At 39.0% G+C, this 12,663-nt stretch overlaps 1 protein-coding gene across 1 annotated transcript; it reads left to right on the top strand.

Moving 5' to 3' along the window:
* The first annotated feature begins 344 nt into the window (after positions 1-344).
* On the top strand, positions 345-12,062 carry CBX3 (chromobox 3). Its single transcript, XM_006162394.3, has 5 exons — positions 345-904; positions 4,890-5,032; positions 9,037-9,199; positions 11,273-11,367; positions 11,697-12,062. The coding sequence occupies exons 1-5, from the start codon at positions 881-883 to the stop codon at positions 11,821-11,823; spliced, it is 552 nt and encodes a 183-aa protein (XP_006162456.1). The 5' UTR covers positions 345-880; the 3' UTR covers positions 11,824-12,062.
* Positions 12,063-12,663: the final 601 nt, after the last annotated feature.

Raw genomic sequence — 12,663 nt, 5'->3', positions numbered from 1 at the left:
GGCCACCCCCCGCACACCCGCCACGCCGGGCTGGGTTGGCGAGCCGGGCCTCCGGGGCGGGCGGTGCATTTCCCCCATTTGCAAGGCCTGGGCGCGCGCCGCTGTCCTGAGGCTGCAGCGGGCACCCCGTTACGTGGCCGCCGCCCGGGGGGGCAGGCGCGGGCCCTGTGGCGCAGTGCCCTTGAGCCCCCGCGCCACGGCCTTTGTCTCCCCGCGGATGCGCTGACCACGAGGCCCGCGCTCCCGGGTGGGTACAGGCGCGTGGCGCTCAGGCCTCTGGACCGCAGCGTTAAGAGGGGAGGGCCTGGGCTTGGGGGAGCAGGTACGAGAAAGGTGGTTTCTCTTTCTAAAAAGTGTCAGAGAATGGGGTTGAAGCGTCTCAGTGTGAGAATTTTTCCTCTAGTTCTAACTGCTGATTGGAAAGAGGATTTCTGATTAGAAATCGAGTTTGAATTGTATAGGAGACTCTTTGGACTGTTCAGAGGTCTAGAGAAAAAAACATTTAACGGTACTGCACCATTGTGAGTTTGGATAATTGTGTTTGACTTTGTACCTGAAGGTTTGTCCTTAAAAAATATATAGAGAGAATTTGGGTGGGAAAACTATTTGTCCACTATTTTCTACTATGTAAAGCTGTCTCAGGTACCATTGCCCCCAGTAACGTCTTTCTAGACTCACTTGCTAGAACACTGATGCACTCAGGCATACACCACTAAGTATTTTACGCTGGAACTCAAACCATGTTTGAAATGTGCGCTACCTACGTGGGGGTTGGAATCCAAACAAAGCTTGTGTTTAGCTACCTTTTTTTGTGTCGTGCAAACTTCTTTTAACTGTCATGCATTTTTCTGGTAATAGCTCTTCAAGTCTGCAATAAAAAATGGCCTCCAATAAAACTACATTGGTAAGTTAATGAAAACCTAAAATATGTAAGGATCTAATTCAAAATATTTTTTCCCAAAAAATTCTAACTTCGCATCTCTGTGGTTGAGAAATTTACATCCATGTATTTCCCAACTCTCCCAGCATTATGGGAAAAAATTCGGGACAAAAGAAATAAATCATTACATTGAAGTACTGACTTGACTTAATGGTGTCTTAAGTCTTTTTAAGTAAATTTTTTTTAATGTGAATTTTGCTGAGTACTTTAATCTCTAAATAAAAATGCATAGATTTATGTAATACGTAAGAATGTTACATCGTTAAGTGTTAAGCCTTCCTTGGTTGGCATGCTATTCCTAAATTCTATACTGAATTCTAGAAAAGTATTTTCATTAATACCCGGTTTATATAGTAAGGTACCTTGGGCTCCTAGAGTGGAGCGAAAGTAAATCTTTCAGATTACTTTTCTTAATATACTGAAAAACCTGAAATACGGATAATTGGAGTTTCTTGTATTTTAAACACAAATGAAAAAAATCACAAGTATGTTAGAAAGGAGTGAAGACTGGGCCTTCTGTGGCTTTTGAGCAGGTTTTCGCCAGCAGTTTTCTTTCTATTTAAGAATTATTTTATCTTACTTGTTAATATTTTTTAATTTGACCAGAGAGGCAAAGTGAGAAAACAAGCCACCCGGTCACAGTCTGCCATGTGGGAGTCCAGCACCCTAACCACCATGCCACCTGCCAGCCCCTCCAGCAGTTTCTTAAACCCCACGTTTGTGTTCTTAGGTTTCATAAAGGTTTTACTAATGTATAAAGGCATCTGTATATTGAGCCAAGTCAAATTTTAAGAAAACCCTTGGAATATTCAACAAAAATCACAAAATTCAAAGTTATGGTTCCAACAGGTTTTTATTCCAACACATGAGCTAGTAATTAAAAGCATATGAAAAGTGAGTGTTGGGAACCAGCAGTTGGCATAATGGCTATGTCGCTGGACTCCCACGTAGTCAACCATGGTTTGTGTCCTCGACCAAGTGGCTTAAAACTCAACGCTGGGTGCGTGTGCGTGCGTGCCCAAGATCCCGAGAGGAGAAAGGAGGAGAAGGGATTGCGGTGTGACCATCCCCCCTGGGGGGTGATTTCTCGCTTTCTGTCTCTATGACTCTCTCTGTCTGTCTGGCGAGTGCACGTGCCCTATAGCGAAAACCTCTCCAAAAAAAAAAAAGTGAGTGTTAATATTCAAGTAAAGGCAAAACAGTTGGCTTTTAGTTTGTGTATTCCTCTCAGGTAATTTATGCCATCGTTAGTTTATATATACCAAATACCCTAGAAGACAGATGAGATTAAGAAATGTAAAATTTGTCTGAATAGTCTGTTTGGTACAAGTGATTTCCATACGTAGGTCAAAGCTATCGATTGAGAAAGCACAAAGCATCTTCTGCGCCATCTCAAGATTGAGCTGACCTTCAAATTCCATAATCAGTAAACTGAAGTGTAGGTAATTGAATTGACTTGACAGCCAGTTTACCTGTACCCTTTAGGTGTTGAGTTGAAAGGGAATAAGCTCTCTGTGAAGCTTTCAGAATGAATATACAATAGATACAGAAAACAAGTGCATGCTCTAATTAAAATAACATGCTTTTTTGCACACAGTTTGGTAGTCTGGGTATCTGTAATTCTGATACTTAAATTTTTTGTAAAGAGCACAAATTAAAAGTGTTTTTCAAAGTTTTCATTTTAAAATATATGTCATTAGTGTTGTGAGATGTGTATGCTATAATTTTACATGGGGAACTGAATGAATTTCTTTTTTTTTTTTTTTGACTCCAAAATCCACCCTGTTCATGGGGGAAAAACTGCTGGCCTAAGCTGGACATATACTTGTAAAAGAAAAGAATGAGCACTTAAAACTACCCTATTACTGCAGTGGTAGTAAATGAGACATTTTGTCTGCTTTTTTCCCCCCAATTTAGTATGTACCTTTTTTTTTTTTAAAGAGAAATTTTTGCCATAGGCCATGTGCACTCACCCTACAGAAAACAAGAAATCACCCCCACAGGGGGCATAGCCACAGTGCAATCCTTTCTCCTCTCAGAATCTGGGCACACATGAACACACGCCTGGCGTGAGTTTTAAGCCACTGGGTCTGGGACTTAAACTGCAGTTGACTATGTGGGAGTCCAGCAAAGTAACCATTAAGCCATCTGTTGGGCTCCAGTGCATATCTTTCAATTCCCAAAGTTTGATATTCTCTTCATTCTGTTAGCCTCCTCCCTACATGGACGGTACCTGTTTCGTTTTTCATTTTAGATAAGTATCTAAGTATTGTTTTAATAGTTGGATTTAACTTTATTTATTGTCATTATTTCTTAATTTGACCAGAGAGAGGGAAAGTGTGAAAGCAAGCCGCCAGGTCTGGGACTCGAACTGTTAGTCAGCTATGTGGGAGTCTAGCACCTTAACCAACATGCCACCTGCTGGTCCAGTATCTAATGATTTTTCTTTTCCAATTTCTTTTTCTCCTCCTCCTATCATTCTTTCCTTGTACTGCATAGAGGCAAAAAGCTACTTGGGTCCTGTATGCAAGTGTCTCGACTAATGAGAATAAGGCCTGACTTAGAAATGGTATCTGACAAAATCAGGTGTTTGCTGCAATTTTTTCTTTTTTTAATTCCAAGGGATTTTTAAAAATATATCTGTGTATTACATATACATCCTGTATACTTGTATAGATTTAAATGTCCTTTTGCAGTCTTGGGTATTGCTGTTACTTTTTTCCTCCTTCATACTTTCCCTTTTGCGGATTGCTTTAGTGATTGACAATTGAGTTTGTTTTTAATAGCACTTTAAAAAAAAAAATTATTTTATTCAACTTCATTTATTTATTTTGACCAGAGAAGGACAGAGTGAGAGAAAGCGAGAAAGCAAGCTCCAGGTCTGGGATTCAAACCATGGGCTCTCATGTGGGAGTCTAGCACCTTTAACTACCATGCCACCTGCTGGCCCATTAATAGTACTTGTTAAGATGAAATGATTTTAGGGACCAGCAGTTAACGTAATGGCTATGTGGCTGGACTCCCATGTAGCCGACCGCAGTTCGAGTCCTGGACTCAGTGACTTAAACTCACACCGGGTGCATGTGCATGCGTGCCCAAGATCCCCAGAGGAGAAAGATTAAATTATTTTAAAATATGCGTTACATTAGGGTTTTTGTTTTTCCCACCCCCACTTTCAATCTTCCCATAACAAATCTATTTGAATTACTGGAAATATTCAGTAGCTGGTTAGGCTTGATGTCCTGCTTCTCTTAGTGTTATATCCAAAAAAAAAGAATTTTTTTCCGCAAGAGATAATTAAAATGATCCAGCATTTTGTCCCCTCAAAGTGATAGTATTGTAAGTTTGTTCCAAGAGGTCATATATGTAATCTTCACCGATGATGGAAAATTAATCTTGTTCTTTTTTAACATACTTATGATCTTAATAATTGACCCTGTAACCCATACCAGGATTCCGAACCGTGTTTTCATTCTGCAGTTACCTTCTCTATATACTATTGAGGCTTTTAATGTTGGTGTTTGAGTTGGGAAAGGGGATTTTGCTGTTTTGGGGGTATGCTTTTAGCAGGTCTGTGGTGGTTTTCTTACTCAGACCTGTCACTGCCATTTCCATCTCTTCTCTGTAATGCTTGTGGTTAAAATGAGTAAAAATGCTAATAAACTTGTAGACTACCTAGAGGTAAGACTAAGGGAGGATAACTTATTACCCAGGTAGTGTATTTTGGGGAAGGGTAGTAAGTCATAAGTTTAAGCTAAGTCAACAGAATAAAGTGTTCATATATTTTGCTTTCTGTTGACTGACCTTTTCAGAAGCCACCTGCTCTGGCATATAGAACTAAAAATTTTCATGAGGATAGCAAAAGTAGAAGCAAGCTTATCATTTACAGTATACTCAGACTTGAGAGAGAATGTTTCCTAATTTCTTTTTGTTTTTGTTTTTGTTTTAGCAAAAAATGGGTAAGAAACAGAATGGAAAGAGTAAAAAAGTTGAAGAGGCAGAGCCTGAAGAATTTGTGGTGGAAAAAGTACTGGACCGACGCGTAGTGAATGGGAAGGTGGAATATTTCTTGAAGTGGAAGGGATTTACAGAGTAAGAAACTTCAGTAATTTCTTACTATATGCGTAACTACATTTAAGTGGCTTTAAAATTTGTTTTTAGCCTGTTTTTTTCTTCACTTTTCCCATATTTCTCTAAATTTCAGAACAACTTTACTTCCGTTTACCTTTTTTAAGGTCTGTCTGAAAAGAGCCAACTCTACAGCCTCTTGAAACCAAGGGGATGAAAGACTAGTTAATTACTCTGGAGAGTCAAATTTATAAAATTAAAGAGTTTGATTTACTATGTAAGACGCTTAGTACTAATTATTGGGGCATCAGGAAAGTCATGGCGCATTTTTGCATAGAAAATAATATCACAACTTTCCTGGTGACCTAATAGAATACTCTCTATGTAGATAGAACTAAAATGGATGTTGAAGCTAACAAAACTAGTGAGTTTCAAACAGAAGTACTTATCATAATGTAGATCCTATACTAAATTTACTGTTTGCTAATCTAAGAAGTAGATCCTGGACTTTTTTTTTTTTTTTTCCTTTAAATAAGACTTTGCCATGGAGCGTATGCGCTCACTGGAGAGAGCTAGACAGTGAGAGGGAAAGCCAGAAATTACCCCAAGGGGGGATGGCCATGCCACAACCCTCCTGGGATTTGGGACAGATGCACGTGTACATCCCACGTTATTTTCGAGGTCTAAGACTTGAACCACCATTGGCCTTGTGGGAATCCAGCACCTTAACCCTCATGCCACCTTCTGGCTCCATGCCTGGGCATTTTTTAAGCTCTTTGGCTCCTGTTCCCTGTTGCACATTGGTGTTATAACCACTTTTTATAATGTTAGTCGTCTAGAGAGTAACAGGCCGAAATACCCTCTTTTTTTGGGGGGAGGGGGTATAGGGCACATGAGCTTGCCAGAGAGACAAAGCAAGAAATCACCCCCACGGGGGGGTAGCCATGCTGCAGTTCCTTTTCTCAGGATTTTGGGCGCACATGCACCCAGTATGAGTTTAAAGCTGCCAGATCTGGGACTTGAACTGCTGTTGACTACGTGGGAGTCCATGACATAACCATTATGCCATTTGCTGGTCCCAATACTCTTAACATTAATGTTTCTTGTTCTGATTTACTCAAATTACTCAATAAAAGTGGACCAAAGCTTCATGGACAGTGACAGTTATAAACGAAGATCAACAATGTCTTGAGCATGACAGAGATGGTCATATAATAATCAAATAATTAGGCTTCCCATATCTGCTACTTACTACTGCTGCTACCATTCCTTTATAGTTGATTCTAACAATTTGAGAATTAGAAGTTGTTTATAAGTTTGAAGATTTCCCTTTTATACTTCAGTATCCTTAGTTGAGCTTAAGTAGATATCATAAGAATGTAGTTTTTACCACTAAATTTCCCGTAGGTAGCACAACCAAACATAGTAAAAGTCTGTGAATGACTTAAAGGTCAATTTAACCAGTTTGCCGGAGAATGGAATGGTGAGCCTTTGCAAGGGGTGGGAGGCGAGGCATGAGGTATTAAAAACTGTCCCTGTATTCTACCCATCACAATAGGAACTAATGAATTCCCTTTCTCCCCAGACTTAAGGCCACTACTGTGAGAATATACCATGTACATTATAATGTATTAAGTAATATAGAAGGCTATAAAGAAAATGGTGGACCAGCAGTTGGCATAATGGCTATGTCACTGGACTCCCATGTAGTCAACTATGGTTCTAGTCCTGGACTCAGTGGCTTCAACTGACGCTGGTGGCGTGTGCATGCATGCCCAAGATCCCGAGAGGAGAATGGAGGGGAAGGGATTGCAGCGTGGCCATCCCCCCTGGGCGGTGGGGGGATGATTTCTCGCTTTCTGTCTCTCTTCCTGGTGAGCGCATGCGCCCTATAACAACAACAAAAAAAAACTCAAAAAGAAAGTAACACTGCAGAATGGAGACTCACCCCCCCCCCAATCTGCTAGTTTACAATTGCCAAATTTGGGGTCTCAGGAGATCACTGAACCAAGTTGTTAAATGTCAGGGATTTTTAGCGCCTTTCCTAACAACCCTAGTATGATCAGTTTCATTCCATATACTTCTGTAAAGCATTTTTGGACCAGAGTGAGAAAAGCTGGCAAAGTTATCACTAGTATAGAATGGTCATATATGTGAATTGACATTCATTTTCTTCTTTATAACCCTTCTAAAAAAAGATAATGGAACTGATCACCTCAGCCTTCTGTTCTGTCAGGAGTCAGCCATCTTTTTTCCCTAAAGTGTCATTTACTATTGGGTCGTTGGAAAGTCATGACACATTTTTGCATAGAAAAACATGTTATAACTTTCCCAACAACTTAATATTTTCAGACTTTGTGGGCCATGGGTCTCTGTACAACATTTATGATAATGTAGTCCAGAAGCAGTAATAAATAATCCATTAAACAAGTGAGCATGGCTGTGTTCTGTAATATTTCATTTATGGGTCCTGAAATTCAAGTTTCACGTAAGCTTCATTTTAAACATTTTTTTCTCAACCATTTTGAGATGTGAAAAATATTCTTCTTTGGGAGGCCATACAAAAGGCTGGGTTTGGCTTTTGGTTTGCCAGTACCTGCTTTGTGCCATTACTAATTTTAATACCCAGCATAAATCTAAAATACTGTCCTATTTGAGAATGCCTCAGAATTTTATGTGTTAAGGTTCCCCCCCCCCTTTGTGATAGAATTAATACGCACTCATGAGAGTGATAGAAATGTGTATACTTTGCAGGATATGGTCAGATCATGATCCCCTTTCTCCGGTCCTCCAACCTGTGGGACCATGGACACTTGTTCATGTGTCTAGCATGTTTTAGGCTGATTGGATTGGTGATTGACACTGGTTGCCACACCTCTGCACCACGGAGCTGGCCCTTGAAATTATGGGTTTTGTTTTTTGTTTTTGTTTTCTTTTTTTTGGAGAGGTTTTTGCTATAGGGTGCATGCACTCGCCAGAAAGAGAGAAAGCGAGAAGTCACCCCCCAGGGGGGATGGCCATGCCGCAATCCCTTCTCCTCATTATTCTCTCAGGATCTTGGGCACACATGCATACGTGCCCAGTGTGAGTTTAAGCTGCTGGGTCTGGGACTTGAACCGCAGTCGACTACCTGGGTGTCCACCGACATAGCCATTACGCCAACTGCTGGTCCCCCTTAATTATGTTTTAAAAGAAAGTTTTGGGGAAATCAGCAGTTAGCGTAATGGCTATGTCGCTGGACTCCCACTTGGTTGACCGCGGTTCACGTCCCGGACCCAGTGACTTAGAACTCACGCTGGGCACCTGTGTGTGCGTGCCCAAGATCCGAGAGGAGAATGGAGGAGAAGGGATTGTGGCGCGATCATCCTCCCTGGGGGGTGATTTCTCGCTTTCTGTCTCTATGTCTCTCTCTGTCTGGCAAGTGCACATGCCCTATAGCGAAAAAAACTCTCCAAAAAAAAAAAGAAAAGAAAAAAAGTATTGGAGATTTCAACCCTAGGCATAGTATGACACTGTGTAATTGAGAGTAGAAATACAGAGACCTACATTTTTAAAAGTCCAGAGATATTTTGAAATGGGTTGTCTATGGAACTTAGAGAAATGTTAGCACCAATTTCTTGGTTAGTCAGATTCAGTTAACCTGGAGATAAAAGAGCAGACTGCCCACTTGAGCTGTGAAAGCAGACACACAAGGAAACCTCAACAGATTCTTTCAAAAGAATGGGGGGGGGGACCAGCAGTTGGCATAATGGCTATGTTGCTAGACTCCCATGTAGTCAACCACAGTTCGAGTCCCAGACCTGGTGGCTTAAACTCATGCCGGGAGCGTGTGCATGTGTGCCTAAGATCCCAAGAGGAGAAGGGATTGCCGGTGTGGCCATCCCCCCGGGAGGTGATTTCTCGCTGTCTGTCTCTTTCTGGTGAGTGCACATGTCCTATAGTAAAAACCTCTTAAAAAAAAAAAATGGGAGCAGGTGATGGGTAATGAGCCATATTTAATCAAATTAACGTGTTTTTTTACTACGCAGTGCTGACAATACTTGGGAACCAGAAGAAAATTTAGATTGTCCAGAGTTAATTGAAGCATTTCTTAATTCTCAAAAAGCTGGTAAAGAGAAAGATGGTACAAAGAGAAAATCTTTATCTGACAGTGAATCTGATGATAGCAAATCAAAGAAGAAGAGAGATGCTGTAAGTATAAAACATTGCCCACCAGATTGGCTTTTTGTGAGTTAATGACTTGGTTTTAAAATATTCTTAAGATACTTTTTAAAAATCAGATACTATAAAAATTACGTTTTTTTGTTAGGGGCCAGCATGTGGCATAGCGGTTATATCACTGGACTCCCACATGGCTGACTGTGGTTCACGTCATGGATACAGCAGCTTAAAACTCACACTGGGTACATGTGCATGCCCAAAATCATGAGAGGAGACTGGTGGAAAAGGGATTACAGCTTGGCTATCCCCTTCGGGGTGATTTCTCTCTTTCTGTCTTCTGTCTCTGGCAAACGCATGCACCCTATAGCAAAAATCTCTCTTAAAGAAAAAAAAGGATTTTGTAAATACTTAATAGTTGATATAATTTAACTTACACTGTGAAAATGTTCAGTTAATGTTTATGGTTTTTTTTTTTTTTTTATCAGCATAAATTGAAACATTTGGTTCATACATTACACATGTACTTTAGTCTTGGCTTCACTGATGTTTAGTGGCTTTGGGCAAATCAGGTAACTTCTACCCTCAAAAACAGATTGTACTTGGATTTGAAATGCCATCGTTTAAACAAGGTGCCAGGAGCTTTACAGATTGGCCATTAAATATTCACAGCAAATCTGTTAAGGTTGTAGGTGTTTTCTCCATTTCACAGATGAGAAAAATGAAAGCTCGGCTATAATTTTGGTAGTTCTGTTCTGTAGATAATGAACCTGAACCAAAATAAGTTAACACAACTCATAAGCAGTAGAGCCAATATCCTAATCTAGGCAGTCTTAAGAGCCTGGCACATTGATGTGTCAATAAAATTGGTAGGATTAAAGGATTTATCAATACAGTAGTTTCCAACCATTTTTAGTCCAGGGATCCCTTTACACTTTAGAAAATTGTTGAAGATCTCATGGAGATTTTGTTAATAAGGGTTATAACAATTATATTACAAATTAAAACTCATTTCTAAGGTATTGTGTATTAAAAATAATGATAGACCTATTGCAGGCCAACAGGTGGCATAGTGGTTAAGGCACTAGACTCCCATGTGGCTGGCTGAACGTAGTTCGCGTCCCTCACCCGGCAGCTTGAAACTCACTCTGGGTGCATGTGTGTGCGTTCCCTAAAAATCCTAAAGGAGAAAGGTGAAGGGATTGTGGCTTAGCTATCCCCTCTGGGGAGTGATTTCTCACTTTCTGTGTGTGTGTCTCTCAGGTGACTGGCTCTATAGCAAAAGTCTCAAAAAAAAAAAAAAAAAGAAAGAAAAAACCCGAAAGAAAGAAAACCTATTACGTGTTAAACATTAACTTTTTGTTAAAAATAACCAAAAGATTTATGGAAAGTTACTTTTTTCACATCTCTTCAGTGTGTGGCTTAAACAAAAGACAGCCCTGTTTCTGCATTTGATACTAAAGGGTGTTATCTTAGTGGAAGTATATGAAGAATCCACTCGCAGATATATGAGAAGAGGGAACTGGCAAAACTCCCTCCCAAAAAAGTCTCAAATCCCTAAGGGTTCTCAGACCTCTCATTTATACTAAGGGAACTAAGATTTCCTACAATCTGGACTAATTGATTGGAGTTTCAAGGTTTTTATTATTTCTCTTTATGCTTAAAAAATATGTGGGTGATTTACATTAAAGTTTAGAAGTAATGTGAAATACTCATTTTTGAAAGTTAAAAATTGCTGTTACCAGAAATAAAAGGATCTTTTTTCCTGTATTCCCACATAGTTCTGCCCTTAAGGTCTTGGGATGAAAAAAGTTGCCAGGTTTCTTGACTTTGATACAGAATATTTTTAGAAATTGTAAACATTTATACCTTGGATATCAGACATCCAGATTCACTTTCTTTGCTTGTAAAGTGAAAGAACTGTGTTTTAGTGCCAGATATATCTGCTCTAGTTCTAGTAGTTTCTGTTTTACTATTTTAGGATTCTTATTTAAAAGTTATATATCATGAAAACTAACTAGAAGTTAATAGTCTTAGTTTGCCCTATAAAAAGAATGTGTAGAAATATGTATGTAAGGAAATAATCACTTAACCTTTTCTAAATAGGCTGATAAACCAAGAGGCTTTGCCAGAGGTCTTGATCCTGAACGAATAATTGGTGCCACAGACAGCAGTGGAGAGTTGATGTTTCTCATGAAATGGTATGTGTGCAGGTGATAGTTATGTTTTTAAATAATTTGTGAGGCTGAATCTAGGAAAAGTTTTATAGTTTTTTTCTGTTGCTACATATAGAATAGTTACATGCTAGAAAGATTATAGTTATTTTTGCTAGTGTTTAAAGCAAGGGTCAGCAAACTGCGGCCTACTTTGGAAAATGATATTTATTGGAACATAGCCGTAAGTACCATAAAACCCTCCTGAAGCACTTAAATATCTTTTCATTTAATTTTTTTAAAAGTGAATGGTTCTCAGTTGACAAAGAATTTAGGCTTTTAACTGAGTTTTTTTGTTTTCTCTTTTCTCACAATAGGAAAGATTCAGATGAGGCAGACTTGGTACTGGCAAAAGAAGCAAATATGAAGTGTCCTCAAATTGTAATTGCTTTTTATGAAGAGAGACTAACTTGGCATTCTTGTCCAGAAGATGAAGCTCAATAATTGTTTGCATTGTTTTTTTATATATATTTATATATATATATAAAATCTGGGTCTTGGATTTTGATTTACTTAGTGTGGAGAAAGAACTGCATTCTAATGGAAAAATCAAGTTTGATATGTTTGTTTTGAAAGTAGTATTGGGGAATTGGGGGGGGTTGCATCCCAATAGCACTGGTTACTTTGAACAAATAAAAGCTTTTCTGTAGTTGCTTCCTTATTGGGAAAAAAAAAAAAAAAAAGCATTTCATACCATGGTATTTTATCCTCTGCATTTGGGAACAGGTTTTCTGAATGTTGGGGAAATGTTTCATCATCATGAACTTGTGTTTAATTCACATGCCTCCGTTCCAGTCTGGGTTTTTTGTTTTTCATCTTTGTGTGCGTATATATAGGATAATATGTAAATGGCTTTCTGTTTTTGAAACCTTCACCAAAACAAAAACTGTGTATAAGTTCATGTGTCTTAGATACCATCATGCTGAGCAACCTCAGAATATGAAATAAGTTCCTCCAAATTAAATGGAAAGGTTTCCTGAAGCCATAACCTTTCAAATTAAATAATGATTTTGTAATTGGGTGGTCTAAACTGTATAACTTAAAAGCAACCATATCAGAATTTTTATCTATCTATAGTAATGCAAATTCAATAGTTTATTTGCAGAATTCCTGAAAGGTGAAATTCTATGGTTACTAGTAAGCTCCCCTCCCACATGACAAAAATGGACAAATCCCAGTGTTGAGCTAAGAAAGACTATAAGTGAGCATTTTAATCCTCTAGTAAAACTTCCTTTATAAAAAGTTGAAATCCTTATGCTCTATTGACTGAAAGGTCATTATTCA

This window comes from Tupaia chinensis, unplaced genomic scaffold (genome assembly GCF_000334495.1).
Source record: "Tupaia chinensis unplaced genomic scaffold, TupChi_1.0 Scaffold139943_1, whole genome shotgun sequence".
Classification (NCBI taxonomy): domain Eukaryota; kingdom Metazoa; phylum Chordata; class Mammalia; order Scandentia; family Tupaiidae; genus Tupaia; species Tupaia belangeri.
The sequence above is the reverse complement of the archived record's forward strand: the minus strand, read 5'-3'. Positions and strand labels throughout refer to the sequence as shown.